The 15,909-nt window shown below is 47.2% G+C and overlaps 1 protein-coding gene across 1 annotated transcript in view; it reads left to right on the top strand.

Annotated features, from left to right (window-relative positions):
- The first annotated feature begins 466 nt into the window (after nt 1-466).
- The window catches only part of LOC139268050 (AP-1 complex subunit mu-1-like), a 60,324-nt gene continuing 44,881 nt past the window's right edge, over nt 467-15,909 (top strand). Inside the window, exons 1-3 of the mRNA XM_070886039.1 lie at nt 467-620; nt 2,268-2,335; nt 6,488-6,618. Coding sequence (XP_070742140.1) covers nt 485-620; nt 2,268-2,335; nt 6,488-6,618 — 335 coding nt within the window. The 5' untranslated portion in view covers nt 467-484. The remainder of the gene's footprint in view (nt 621-2,267; nt 2,336-6,487; nt 6,619-15,909) is intronic.

Below are 15,909 nucleotides of genomic sequence, written 5' to 3'. Positions count from 1 at the left end.
TATTTGTTGCAATAAGTGATTTTTTTAATCATTTATCCAGCTGCATTTTCACGGTCTCTGACACTTTCTACATAAAATTGATGCACATGTGTTAATATTTGTAATAAAAGGTGCATTGGCAAATTAAGTAGCTATCACGTCATCCAACATCACTGTTCTTAATCAGCAATTAAACCATTTGGGGTTCTTTATTTGTGCATAAACTGAGGAACTATTCGAGCTTTTTTGATGGCCATTGCTCAGGGTGAAACAATTGGTGTATTCTAGCATGGATAATATATGTAATGGTGCTAGCATATCTGACTTGACATCATCCGTCAATCCCTATTCTATGGATCAAGCCGCGTGAATTGTAATTTATTTGCTGCAGACGCTTGAGGTTGTGAAACTAGATCAATTTTGCTGCTGTCAGCTGTGTTTGTTTCATGCACAGTTCTTAAATTTCATTCATTTTTTTTGTCAGGTTCTAATATGCAGAAACTACATGGGTGACGTGGACATGAATGAAATTGACTACTTCCTACCGATATTGATGCAAAAGGAGGATGAGGGGTCTAGTTCCCCGTTCCTCATCCATGGACGTGTTCACTTCCTCTGGATAAGGCACAATAACCTATATTGTATCCTTCAAAGTAGTAAATCTGGGGGGAGACCTCTTTTATAGCCTTATGCATGGTGGCCTCTGATTTCGAGCAGTGTATGAGGGAGATACATCACAGAAAGAGGCCATTCAACCCATCATGCCTGTGCCGGCATATGGGGTGGAGGCTCTGAGCGAATTTGTATCGTGGCCCTTGCTTGGGAAACAATAACCTGTGCTGTCTCCTCACCCACAACAGGGTTAGCCAAAGGGTGTGTAGTGTTTTCATTAGATAAGATTGTTCAGACAATTTACATGATATTAGATGTGTTCACTTGGGGAGGGTCCGCGGGGGGGAGGGGGTAGTGGTAGCAGTGTCTACCTAGAAGGGTCATGCCATGGTAGCAGATAACTAGAAGAGGAGGCATATGGCAGAATTTAGCTGTGGGGGCGAGTGGAATTAAGCCACTGATATATAGTGGCTTGTAGTTGGAAGGTCTATTTTTGCATGTACCTGTGAAAGAGGCGTGTCCTTGGTCTGTAGCTATAGGGTTTGATGGACAGCTGTAACTTCAAGACTATGTGCACTTGGGGTGGGGTGTCATTTCCAACTGACAGCTGCTTAACTGGAAAGGTCCGAGGTGAAGTATAAGACCAAGATATAAGTTACAATTTAATTCTGAGGTAATTCATCAATTAAAAATTAAAAAAATGAAGGATGAGGGGTGATCTTATAGAAACATTTAAAATAATGAAAGGGATAGACAAGATAGAGGCAGAGAGGTTGTTTCCACTGGTCGGGGAGACTAGAACTAGGGGGCACAGCCTCAAAATACGGGGGAGCCAATTTAAAACCGAGTTGAGAAGGAATTTCTTCTCCCAGAGGGTTGTGAATCTGTGGAATTCTCAGCCCAGGGAAGCAGTTGAGGCTAGCTCATTGAATGTACTCAAATCACAGATACATTTTTAACCAATAAGGGAATTAAGGGTTACGGGGAGAGGGCGGGTAAGTGGAGCTGAGTCCACGGCCAGATCAACCATGATCTTTTTGAATGGCGGAGCAGGCTCGAGGGGCTAGATGGCCTACTCCTGTTCCTAATTCTTATGTTCTTATTATGTTCTTATTTGTAAAATGTTATTGGCCAGAGATAGCCGTTGGCTATATTAGCAGACGATACTTAACCCATTTGTTTGACATTTCCCTCTGGCTGCTATTTTTACTGAAGAGTCATGTAGCGCCTGCATTAAAATAGCAGATAAAAAAACATCCTGGAAATAGTTAAGTATTCATCTACTAAAGTTGGCAATGCTAATTTTAGCGTTCTATTATGGAAGATACTTGTTTTACAGTATGAATTTAATTAATAAACTGATAGGGGGATGCATTTGTTTTAGCCAATAAAGTTGCTGGTGGAGTTAAGAGCTGCTGAAAATGGCCTCAACGGTTACGAATTTCTCGTTCATACATGTAATGTTTGATGAATCTGCAAATCTAAACGTGAAATGAAGTGAAACCAATTAATTCCTGATTCAGATTCCTGTCACAATTATTTGGCATTCAGAATTTTCCATGAGCAGTTTAAGACTAACTGACTGGCAGATTAGACATTATTGTTGTTAGATTATGACTAGTCTGCTGTTTAACCTGTTGGTCTGCAACTTAACTTCTTTAACCTTGAACACCAAGTGGTAGCAATGACAAAGAAAAATGGAAATGCAGCCCTGGTTTTTGCGTTTTTATATAAAATTGTTCAGGTGAGTGTCATTCAATCAATTCCTGTGTTCTCATAGTTTCAAAATTAGACCCATTGCCTGGACTGCTGGACTATTGTAGTCCCGGATTTATATATTGATCCATACTGAAGGAATGTTTCAAAGTCATTGTTGAATTGAGGCATATGGGCTAAACATTTGGTTAGGCCTGATTTGGGGCACAGAATGGCTGGTGCACAACCAGTGGCGCTCCAGAACTCAGAGGCCCGAGCTTCCTCCGAAATTGGGCCACATTTCAGTATTCCCGGAGAGCTGTGGGCACCTGTCGTGCCTCCAGAGGCAGCTTGCTGCTTTGGGAGTTTCCGACTTGGAATGGCTGCCTCGTTGGCCGCGGCCCTCAGGTAAATCCTGTAAGGGGAGCTGAAGAACGGGAGTGGTGGGTGCCAACTCGCAAAGGCTGGCAGTGGCCCGAAGTAGTGCTGTGGTGTCGAGAGCTGCTCCTCGCAGCTCCGCATGAAGGTAAGTGAGGCCCGTTGGTTAGGCTGCATGTAGTTGCAATTAGTGTGAGCCGAACAGGCCCCGGTGCCTGCTCCACTCCAGGCAGACAGATTTCTGGCAGGGCTCCTCCAACAGGTGTTGGATTCCTGATATGCAAAGAGCCTGTTTGAGATGGGCGCTAGGGATACCTGGACAACTGCTTTTCCCAATATAGCGGTGTAGCTAACACAGACACATATCGGACGTGGAATGTTGTGCCCTGAAATTGGTCCTTTTGATGTAATGAGGATCAATTCCGACCCCTCACTTCCTGACTGAGCTTCTGCATTGTCACGCTCGCAGTGAAATGCATCCTAGAGTCAACCGCCTCACTATCATTCTCACATTAAGGCACAGCCCCTGACTGGACTGGACTGCCTGAATATCATTCACACCGTGGCAATTAGGGATGCCAATAAATGCTGGCCTTGCCAGTGATGCCCACATCCCGCGAACGAATTTAAAAAAAAAAATACGTACGTAAGAAATAGGAATAGGACTAGCTCATGTGGCCCCTCGTTCAATAAGATCATGGCTGATATTCCACCTCAACTCCGCTTTCCCACTTCACCACCTCTTGATTCCCACTAACGCAGCGAGACACAGGGCTGGATTCTGCTCTGTGATGACAGGTGGTGGTGGGCCCGGGGAGTGGCAGTTAGGCATTGAAATTTGCAGATAGAGGGAGAAGGCCTAATAGAGGGACTTTTCTCCCTGCAATTCAGCCTCCATACGCTTACCTTTGTGGATCACAGTCTCTGCTGAGGCCTTCAAAAACCAGGCGCTTTCTCCATCTTCATCTTCAGGGCTTTTCTGCCTCTTTCATGTCGCTCACCACATCTTCTGGTGCTGCAGCAGCGGTCCCACTTCAACGTCACCTTCTCTTTAGCACTGCTAGTTTCTTTCTCTGCAGCAGGAATCCCGTCAGCACCCTGCCTTCATGCCAAACGATAGGAAAATGGGTTAGGGTCAAGGTACGCCTAGCAGCTTTGGTTGGACGTATTCCTGGAGGTTTGATCATGTGCCACCTGATCATGTGGTATTGATCACATGACATTTGATCACATTGCATTTGCCCACTGTTTGCAAATGTTACTCATTTCCCTTCGTTAACACTCTCGGTATCACCAAGGACCGAATAAATACATTTCAGACTTTTTTTTTGTAGAATACAAAGATTTCAGCATAATTTATAAGTCAAAGCAAGTCTGGTTAACCCATTTCCTGAGCTGCTTATATTGCTGCTGGACTTTTCTTTTCTCCTAGTGTTCCAAATCCTGTTACCCTGGCATTGTCTGTCTGTGTTTCTTTCGCATTCCTAGTTTTCTCCACACATTCCTTGTATTTTCCATCACTTCTGACTGGTGCCACCCTTTGCCTTTGTCCGGCAACCCCACTCCTTTCCTGTCAATCAATGTGACTGGTCTGATCCAATCTCCCTATCGAGACTGCGGGGGTGATTTAAATTACAGAGATAAATTAAATACTGAAGGGCCGAATGTAAATGTTTTAGCTTTAAATTCATAACTTCTGCCCCCTGCCCCCATGCAGAGCCTTTGCTGGTCCACCCCCATTTTTGGCTGGATTTTACCGTCACTTTGGCAATATTTCCTGGGATTTCTCCCCTGTCGAGTCTGTCTGAGGCACACCGACGTGAAGTTCTGCTTTTCTCCTGGGATGCTCGTAGCAGTGGCTGGGAGAGCAAATCTCAATTCTGGGAGACATTTGACAAAATCTAAAATTAATAGTTAGTGGTGCTGCAATATTGGCCCCGATTTTAACTCCAGGTGGATTCCCCGCTCAGGCCTGAGTTAAAATTACAGTCGGTTCTCAATGGTGTCATCGGGCCACAGCATGCATATGTAAAGACCCTATTGGCTCTAGGCGCATGTCCTTGCTGCCTGCTTGGGAGAGCAAGTTAGATTTGTAGATGTTGTGATCATGGCGGCTTTCGGACAGGTAAGAGCCAGGGTAATCTTAACTACCCACCTACCAGGTATCTGCTGAGTGGGTAGAGTTAAAATCACCCCCAGTCCTCATTCCTCTATCATAGACCCTTACTCCACTACCTCGCCAATACTCTCACATTGATACAAGGTCCTGAGATGGAGATAGTGACTCACTCTCATTCTAACATTTGTTCAAGATCTCTGGAACCAGTTCTTGACTGTACCATCTGGAAAGGAAGTTTAAGTGGGGTATAAAGCAGGCGGTTGATCTGCTACCACCCATTTTGCGCCCCTGCCGAAGTTGAATTTACCCCCTCTCTGAATTTCACTTTGACCATGAGAGGTACATTATCAAGACTGGGTGCTGACCGGCTCATCCCCCTGCCTGGGAACAGTAGGCCATTCAGCCCCTTGAGCCTGCTCCGCCATTCAGTGAGATCATGGCTGATCTGCGGTCTAACTCCACATACACGTCTTTGTCCCATATGCCTTAATACACCTTTTGTTAATAAAAAGCTATCAATCTCCGATTTAAAATTGATCTAGCATCAATTGCCATTGTGGAAGAGAGTTCCAAACTTCTATCATCCTTTGTGTGTAGAAGTATTTCCTAATGTCACTCCTGAAAGGTCTGGCTCTAATTTTTAGACTATGCCCCCTAGTCCCAGAATCCTCAACCAGCGGAAATAGTTTCTCTCTATCTACCCTATCTGTTCCCCTTAATATCCTGAAAACTTTGTGTAATATCTTCTCGTAATTTAACCCTTGAAGTCCGGGTATCATTTTGGTAAACCTTCGCTGCACTCGCCTCCCCCCCCACCCCAAGACCAATATATCCTTCCAGGTGTGGTGCCCAGAACTGCTCACAGCACTCCAGGTGTGGTCTAACCAGGGGTCTGTATAGCTGCAGCATAACTTCTACCCCCTTATACTCTAGTCCTGTAGTTATATTGGCCTTTTTGATTATTTTTGGTACCTGTTCATGATGTTTTAATGATCCATGTACCTGAACCCCCTAGTCTTTTTGGACATCCATTGTTTTTAGCTTGTCACCATTTAGAAAGTACCCTGTTCTATTCTTTTTAGGTCCAAAGTGGATGACCTCACAATTGCTTACATTGAAATCCATTTTCCACAATTTTGCCTATTCACTTAATCTATCAATATTCCTTTGTAAATTTTATGCTTTCATCTATACTGCCTCCAATGCCGTCTATCTTTGTGTTATCGGCAAATCTGGATATATGACTTTCTATGGCATCATCTAACTTGTTAATAAATATTGTGAATAGTTGAGGCCCCAACACAGATCCCTGCGGAATACCACTAGTCATATCCTGCCAATTTGAGTACCTACCCATTATTCCTACTCTGCTGCTCAGCCAATTTTCTAACATGCCCTTAATTCCATGGGCTTCTACCTTAGATAACAGTCACTTATGTGGAACTTTATCAAATGCCTTTTGGAAGTCCATATAAATAACATCCATAGACATTCCCCTGTCCACTGCTGCCTGTCTTCCTACCCTCCATCCCCCTGTCCTGCCCCCTATTCCCCAGTCCATCTCCCATCCCGGCCTACCCCATCCCCCTGCCCCACCACCCAGAATTAAGGATTATCTCCTGACTCAACCATATCTGTCCAGTCATTGTAACTCTGACACCATTTGATTCTCATTCTGATGATCATCTTTTGTATCACCCTTAGGTTTTCACAGAATATTTTAAAGAGGTCGAAGAGGAAAGTATTCGAGATAACTTTGTTATCGTTTATGAACTTTTGGATGAGGTGATGGATTTTGGATTTCCACAGACGACGGATAGTAAAATTCTCCAAGAGTAAGTGCAAAACAGAGCAATGTGTTTGTTTCAATCTATTTACCCAAACGGATTAACTTAACCATCTGCAATTATCCCTTTTCTCGGTTTCTTTCTCAGAGCCAAACCTTTACTAATTTCCTTTTCAGTGCTAGAAATAACTGTACGATGACACCACCTCACAAGCTCTGATTAATTAAATGTGTAAAATGATTCTTTATGCTTAATAGTATTTTTTCTGTCATAGTCTACAGCAGCCAGCAATGGCTGGAACCTAGGTCATACTCGTATGTCCCTGCTGCTGAAGGTAGTCATAGCAGACTGATCGATGGGTTATTGCAATGCTGCAGTTATGGTTTGCTTACGCTGGACATCCTGGGCTACAGTATTCTACCAGTGTGTAAAAACAGATTCCTCACAATCCCCCTGGAAAAATTAAGTGGATTGTCAAATCATGCAGACACTGAGAAATGGGAGAATGCAAATCAACCTACCTTTTCAGTCAACACTACAGTTAATCATAGTGGCGTCAAACTTATGCCTTACCATTTAATTCAGGAACAGCCCAAAGTGCTCACTGCAATGGGAATCACTGTTCAATGTCCTAAATGGATTAAGAGTCCAGCACAGTCTTTAATACATTTTCAGTCCTCCTTTTTTTTTTGCTTTATGACAATTTTCTTCCCATCCCTTCCCCTCCGCGGCATCCTCAGAGCGTCCTTTGGGAGACCATGTAGTGTTCCATCGCATGTGCCCCGATCACTTGCTGCTCCTGCACCCCAACTTCGCCACTCCTGATGTACCTGCCCATGCTCCAATCAGGGACCTGGGCCTTGGTGTCGTCCACTCCAGTTGCCCTCTTCTCCTGCTCCAGCATGTGCTGCTCCCAGGAGTGGTATGCCGTCACGTTGCTCCTTCCGCTCCCAACCTGCTCCGATGGTGCTCGCAGGCCGGAGGCCACGCAGACTGCTGGAGAGACGTGAGTTCAGGGCTTAGAAGAGGCGAGGGCCCAGGGACAGCATGGGCCAGTCCACACTGCGATATGTGTGCGCGCTAGGTCCGTGTAGCAGAGCAGGTCTCCATTTGTCTTGGTTAATCCTTGCCACTGGACCAAGACCTAGCTCTGTCAAGCCCGTGTGGTGGCTGGTGTGCAACGGCCACCACATGTAAAAAAAATCCATGCACAGGCATCTTCCACCCTTCAACATGTAGTTCGGGACTTGGAATATCAGATCCTTCATTGAACACCTGTGAACTTTTTGGCGTGGAAGCAAGTCATCCTCGATTCAAGGAACTGACTATGATGATGATCGCATGTGTGTCAGTAATGTTTCCTCTGGCCAGCTACTGTTCACTAAAGTTTGACCTGTTCTATAAATGGCAGATGTGATCACAAGAGACAAATATTCCAGGCTGTAGCAGATTTCAGTCGATGTTTTCTGTCCTTACAGATTATTTTCTGGGAAGTTTTACAAGAAAAACCCTTTTAAGTCAGTAAGTTAGAGGTCGGATGTTGTTCTACCAGCAGAGGTCACTAGTGCATTCTTTCTTGCAAGACTTCCTTGCTCTGATCAATACAGTAAATGTATTCCAATTCATATTTTTATTATACAGTGGAACATCTTTACTAAGAAAAAAAATGTCACATGTCCACCTTGTGGCATATCCACCTGCATCTTATTTCTGTTGAGTTAGAAATGTCAAGTTAATGGATATTAGTGATTTCTCAGGCCAGGAACGTGGTAACTCACTGCGGTTCGCTAATCCCTGGCCTGCTCCGTGAACCACAGTCGGGTACAGGCGCATGACTCAACCATTCTTCACTGTGTACTGAGTCCCAGCCGCCCATGTTTACATTCAGGCTCCAATAATTACTTCACTGCTGTCCAAGGGCAATGATGAATTGCATCTCAACTTCCCCAACTGCATTACATTTGCGGGAGTTCAGAAATCAAACTACCATTGAAGTGGTTAATGCTCTATTGTCCCATTATTTATTTACACAGCAGAGGTTGGTGAATGGAATGCTGCCACTCATTTGGTAAGGTCCTGATTGATTGCAGAAGCTTGACAAGTTAGACACACACAGCGACCTTTAAAAAATGAGTGATTACTCTTCAGTATTATTCAAACCTGGTTCCACACTCACAATTGTGTATTCACTGTGTCTCTCACACTAACCCCTGACTCTACTTTATAATGGTATTTAATGTAGGAACAGACCCAATTATACAGATCACATCAAACTGTATTGAATGTTGTCACTTCAGTTACCTTGCATTTATATAGTGCCTTCCATGACCTTCAGGATGTCCCAAAGCACTTTACCAAATGAGTGGCAGCATTCCCTTCACCAACCTCTGCTGGGTAAATAAATAATTGGATAATAGAGCATTAACCACTACAATGGTAATTTGATTTCTGAACTCCTGCAAATGTAATGCAGTTGGGGAAGTTGAGATGCAATTCATCATTGCCCTTGAACAACAGTGAAGTACTTTTGAAGTGTAGTCACTGTTGTAATGTAGGAAACGTGGCAGCCAATTTGTGCACAGCAAGCTCCCACAAACAGTAATGTGATAATGACCAGGCGATCTGTTTTGTGATGTTGGTTGAGGGATATATATTGGCAAGGATACTGCGGATAACTCACCTGCCTTTCCTTCAATAATGGAATCATTTAAGTCCACCTGAGAGAAGTTAAGTTGGGAAGAGAGCACCTCCGAGAGTGCAGAACTCCTCAGCTCTGCATTAGATTTTTGTGCTCAAGTCTCTGGAGTGTGAGCTGAACTCACAACCTTTTGACTCAGAGAGAGTGCTACCAACTGAGCCACGGCTGACAATAATCATTATGATTCAGAAGAGTTCAGTCTTGGTTCAATACAAGTTATGCCAATAAAGTACTTTTGTCCCGACAAATCTGTAGTGAGAGATGAACATTTCATCAATTCAATAGTATTTTTTCCTGTAACTAATGCTTTTCTTGCTTAAATTTCATTGACTTAAAAGCAAGTAAAAGCAAATAAGACCTAAATCAATGTTGTGAGTCCTGAGCAATGCCATTCAACTTTGTCAGTTTTGTCGGGCCCTATATTCCCTGAAGAATCTGGTCATGAGGTGGCCAAATGTACCATTTAATCTTTACATAAAGTAATAAACAATTCTATTGTGGCCTGTCTTTATAGCTTTACATGATAAGAACATAAGAATTAGGAGCAGGAGTAGGCCATTTGGCTCCTTGAGCCTGCTCCGCCATTCAATAAGATCATGGCTGATCTTCTACCTCAACTTCACTTTCCGACAGTATTCCCATATCCCTTGATTCCCTTAATATCCAAAAATCTCTCGATCTCTGTCTTGAATATACTCAACAACTGAGCACACACAACCCTCTGGGGTAGAGAATTCCAAAGATTCACCACCCTCTGAGTGACGAGATTTCTCCTCATCTCAGTCCTAAATGGCCAACCCCTGATTCTGAGACAGTGACCCCTGGTTCTAGAACCCCCAGCCAGGAGAAACATCCTCTCTGCATCTACCCTGTCAAGCCCTGTAAGAATTTTGTTTGTTTCAATGAGATCACCTCTCATTCTTCTAAACTCTAGAGAATATAGGCCTAGTCTACTCAATCTCTCCTCATAGGACAATCCCTCCTCCGACCCACGATCTCTTTTCCCCCCCACCCCCCTCTTCCCCATGATCTCTTCTCCCCTCCATCCTTCCATGATCTCCCCGTCCCCCCCTACCCCCACCCCGACCCACGATCACTTCTCCCCCCGACCCACGATCACCTCTCCCCCCCCGACCCACGATCACTTCTCCCCCCCCGACCCACGATCACTTCTCCCCCCCGACCCACGATCACTTCTCCCCCCGACCCACGATCATTTTTCCCCCCGACCCACGATCACTTCTCCCCCCCCGACCCACGATCACTTCTCCCCCCGACCCACGATCACTTCTCCCCCCCGACCCACGATCACTTCTCCCCCCCCGACCCACGATCACTTCTCCCCCCCCGACCCACGATCACTTCTCCCCCCCCGACCCACGATCACTTCTCCCCCCCGACCCATGATCACTTCTCCTCCCGACCCACGATCACTTCTCCCCCCCCGACCCACGATCACTTCTCCTCCCGACCCACGATCACTTCTCCCCCCCCGACCCACGATCACTTCTCCCCCCCCGACCCACGATCATATCTCCCCCCGACCCACGATCACTTCTCCCCCCGACCCACGATCACTTCTCCCCCCCGACCCACGATCACTTCTCTCCCCGACCCACGATCACTTCTCCCCCCCCGACCCACGATCACTTCTCCCCCCGACCCACGATCACTTCTCCCCCCCCGACCCACGATCACTTCTCCCCCCCGACCCACGATCACTTCTCCCCCCGACCCACGATCACTTCTCCCCCCCGACCCACGATCACTTTTCCCCCCCGACCCACGATCACTTCTCCCCCCGACCCACGATCACTTCTCCCCCCGACCCACGATCACTTCTCCCCCCCGACCCACGATCACTTCTCCCCCCCGACCCACGATCACTTCTCCCCCCCCGACCCACGATCACTTCTCCCCCCCGACCCACGATCACTTCTCCCCCCCGACCCACGATCACTTCTCCCCCCGACCCACGATCACTTCTCCCCCCGACCCACGATCACTTCTCCCCCCGACCCACGATCACTTCTCCCCCCGACCCACGATCACTTCTCCCCCCGACCCACGATCTCTCTGCCCCCGACCCACGATCTCTCTGCGCCCCCGATCCCTGATCTCTCCCCCCAATCTCCCCCCCGACCTAAGATCTCCCCGCCCCTGACCCACGATCTCTTCCCCCCCGCAGATCCACGATCTTTCCCCATGCCCCCTGTCATGTATTCAAACATCATTGTAACCCATGTATAAACTGACCTAAGTTGTACACCTTGAGAACACTGACCACAAGTGGCGAACTTGTGGGAGACACTCCTAACCTGAACTTTCTGGTATAAAAGGGGAAGCTCCACCCACCGTTTGCCTCTTGAGTTCTTGATAATAAAGGTAACTGGTCACAGAGTGACTTTCTCTCAAGTATGGGCCTCGTGTGCATTTATACTGTATAGTAAGGACATATCATTGGCGACGAGAAACTGGGATTTAAACCACGCGAGAATGGCCACTAGCAACATAGAAGAGAGGTACTGTGTTGGTAATAATAAGGACGACTTTATTGAGAGACTACAGCAAAGTTTTGTCACTAAGGAATGGTTGGGACAGGATTCAGCTGACAAACGCAGGGCTCATTTCCTGATGTTTTGTGGATCCAGAATGTACTCCCTGATGAAGGACCTTCTAGCGCCAGAGAAGCCGGCGGACAAGAAATTTGAAGAGCTCAGTAAGTTGATCAGGGAAGACCTTAAACCGGCGAGCAGCATGCACATGGCAAGACACCGGTTTTACATGCACCGGCAGTGAGAAGGGCAAAGCGTTCCAGACTTCATGGCAGATCTCCGGCGACTGGCGAGCCTATGTAAGTTCCCAGATGCATGCACAGCGGAGATGCTGCAAGACTTTTTTATTGAGGGCATCGGGCACGCTGGGGTTTTCAGGAAACTGATTGAGACCAAAGACTTGACCTTGGAAGCGGCGGCTCCTATAGCCCAGACAATTATCTCAGGGGAGGAAGAGACCAGAATGATTTATGGCAAAAATCTTGGCTCAAATGCGGCAAACGACTAGGGAGTCAACATTGTTAACGCGGCACACAGTTCACTAGGAAGACAAGGGCAATTGGGCATGCTCCAGCATGTAGTCGAACCCAAAGAGGGAAATCAACAGAGACAATGGCTAGCTGAACAGCGATTCATGCCTTCGCAATGGACAATTCGGCCAGTAATGGGGCCATCAACACGTGTTAATGGTGCGCTTAAGGACAGTTACAGAGACAGTCAGAGACAATCGACTGGTAATGGACCTTTTGTTTCCAGCAATGGGGCCTTCAGCTCATGCTGGAGGTGTGGAGGCAAACACCCAGCCAGAGCTTGCAGGTATCAGCAATATACCTGCAGAAACTGCAACGTCAGCGGTCACTTGGCGCGTATGTGCAGGAAGCCTGCAGCCAGGTTGATGTATGAGGAGGACGGGCCCGATGTAAGCCCTACGAGGCCAAATGAATACTGGGGGAAATTGCTGGAAGCTGAAGTTCAGTGAGTTCATGTGGAGCACATATACAGTTCATATACCAGGACGCCATCGATAATGATGAAAGTGCTCCTCAATGGCATCCCAGTACTACTGGAACTAGACACGGGGGCCAGCCAGTCCCGGATGAGTATCAAACAGTTTGAAAGGTTGTGGGTGTCTAAGGCCAGGAGGCAAAATTATTGCCGATTGACGCACTGCTACGGACATATACAAAGGAGATCATTCCGGTGCCAGGCAGCACCACGGTAGTCATGACCCACAAAGATTCGGAGAACAGGGTGCCACTCTGGATTGTCCCAGGAGATGGTCCTGCACTACTGGGGAGCAGTTGGCTTGCTGTCATAAACTGGAAATGGGGCGATGTCAATGCAATTTCTTCTAAGGAGCAAGTATCATGCTCACAGGTCCTGGACAAATTTGACTCATTATTTCAACCCGGTATCGGCACTTTCAATGAGACCAAGGTAGTGATTCACATAAACCCAGATGTCAAGCCAGTACACCACAAGGCCAGAGCGGTGCCGTACGTGATGCGGGAAAAGATAGAAAGCGAATTGGAACGCCTGCTGAGGAAAGGCATCATCTCGCCAGTCGAATTCAGTCACTGGGTGAGCCCAATCGTGCCAGTGCTCAAGGCGGATGGGTCGGTCAGGATATGTGGCGATTACAAGGCCACCATCAATCGGGTGTCACTCCAAGACCAATACCCGCTACCGAGAGTGGAAGACCTCTTTGCGACGCTATCCGGTGGCAAACTTTTTTCAAAATTGGACCTGACCTCAGCTTACATGACCCAGGAGATGGTTAGTGAGTCAAAGAAGCTAACCACCATTACGACACACAAGGGGTTGTTTGAGTATAATAGATGTCCATTCGGGATTCGTTCGGCCGCCGCGATCTTTCAGCGAAATATGGAAAGCCTCCTCAAGTCGATTCCAAGGACGGTGGTTTTTCAAGACGACATCCTCATCACAGGTCGCGATACTGAAGAACACCTCCGCAACCTGGAGGAGGTGCGACGCAGACTGGACCGGGTAGGGCTGTGACTGAAAAAGGCGAAGTGCTTCTTCTTAGCTCCAGAGGTGGAATTCCTGGGAGGAGGGTAGCAGCAGACTGGATCAGACCTACTGCGTCCAAAACGGAAGTGATCCAGAGAGCTCCCAGACCCCGTAACAGGACGAAGCTGCGTTCATTCCTGGGGCTCCTGAACTATTTTGGCAACTTTCTTCCAAAATTGAACACGCTGTTAGAGCCGCTACATGTGCCCCTACGCAAAGGTCGCGATTGGGTCTGGGGGGACAGCCAGGAAAGGGCTTTTGATAGCGCACGCAATTTGTTCTGCTCCAACAAACTTAGTGTTATATGACCCGTGTAAGAAACTAGTTTTAACATGTGATGCATCGTCCTATGGGGTCAGGTGTGTGTTGCAACATGTGAATGCCAATGGTCAGTTACAGCCGGTAGCTTATGCCTCCAGAAGTCTGTCCCAGGCAGAAAGGGGCTACGGGATGGTAGAAAAGGAAGCACTAGCATGTGTATATGCAGTAAAAAAAAATGCACCTGTACCTGTTTGGCAGGAAATTTGAGCTGGAGATGGATCACAAACCCCTAACGTCCCTTTTGGCCGACAACAAGGCCATAAATGCGAATGCATCGGCCCGCATACAGAGGTGGGCACTTACGTTAGCCGCCTATGACTACACAATTCGGCACAGACCGGGCACTGTAAACTGTGCCGATGCACTCAGCAGGCTACCACTAGTCACCACTGAGGGGGCAGCTGAGCATGATGCTGAGACGGTCATGGCTGTTGAAGCTTTCGAAAGCGAAGGCTCACCTGTGACAGCCAATCAGATTAAAGTCTGGACAAATAAAGACCCGCTACTGTCTTTAGTTAAGAAATGTGTCCTGGATGGGGACTGGGCAGCCACATACGGGGCATGCCCTGAGGAGTTCAAACCGTTTCATAGGCACAGGGATGAACTCTCGATTCAGGCCGATTGCCTACTGTGGGGAAACCGCGTAGTCATGCCCCAGAAGGGCAGAGAGGTGTTTATCAGAGAACTTCACAATGAGCACCCGGGCATTGTCATGATGAAGGCAATTGCCAGGTCACACGTTTGGTGGCCAGGGATAGATGCAGACCTGGAACTTTGTGTTCGCAGGTGCAACACGTGTGCTCAGCTGGGCAATGCACCCAGGGAAGCCCCCCTTAGCCCCCGGTCCTGGCCTGCCAAGCCATGGTCACGCATCCATGTGGACGACGCAGATCCTTTCATGGGAACAATATTTTTGGTTGTAGTAGACGCCTACACCAAATGGATTGAGTGTGCCATTTTAAATTCAAGCACATCTTCTGCCACGGTAGAAAGTCTACGGGCAATGTTCGCTGCCCATGGTCTACCGGACGTCTTGGTCAGTGACAATGGCCCGTGCTTCACAAGCACTAAATTCCAGGACTTCATGGCAGGCAATGGAAACCACATGTCAGAACATCACCATTCAAGTCGGCCTCAAACGGCCAGGCAGAACGAGCAGTGCAGATAATCAAACAGGGGATGCTCAGAATCCATGGGGGTTCCCTACAAAGCCGCTTATCATGCCTCCTGTTGGCCAATAGATCCTGACCACAATTGCTCACAGGGGTTCCACCTGCAGAGCTGCTAATGAAAAGGATGCTCAAAACCAGGTTATCCCTTATACATCCCACCATGAAAGAAATTGTTGAGAGCAGGCATCAGTCACAATATGACTACCATGACAGGAATACGAGGGCGTGATGTATTGGTGTCAATAACCCTTTTTTTTTGTCCTTAATTACGCTGCAGGGCCCAAATGGCTTGCAGGCACTGTGATTGCAAAAGAGGGGAATAGTGTTTTGGTAGTTAAACTTACCAATGGACAAATCTGCTGCAAACAAGTGGATCAAATTAAAAGGAGGTTCAGCAACCCCATAGAAGAAGCAGAGGAAGAACACGATGTAGAGTTCACTCCTCCACAGGTGATCGAACACCGGAACTAAGTGGAGGAGAGCCCAGTCACTGTGGGCAGTCCGGACAGGCCTGAGGCACCGCAAACAGCAGACACTCAAGCCAGCGCCCAACAACCAGAGC

This window comes from Pristiophorus japonicus, chromosome 8 (assembly GCF_044704955.1).
Source record: "Pristiophorus japonicus isolate sPriJap1 chromosome 8, sPriJap1.hap1, whole genome shotgun sequence".
NCBI lineage: Eukaryota > Metazoa > Chordata > Chondrichthyes > Pristiophoridae > Pristiophorus > Pristiophorus japonicus.
This window is presented reverse-complemented; position numbering and strand designations above follow the sequence as displayed.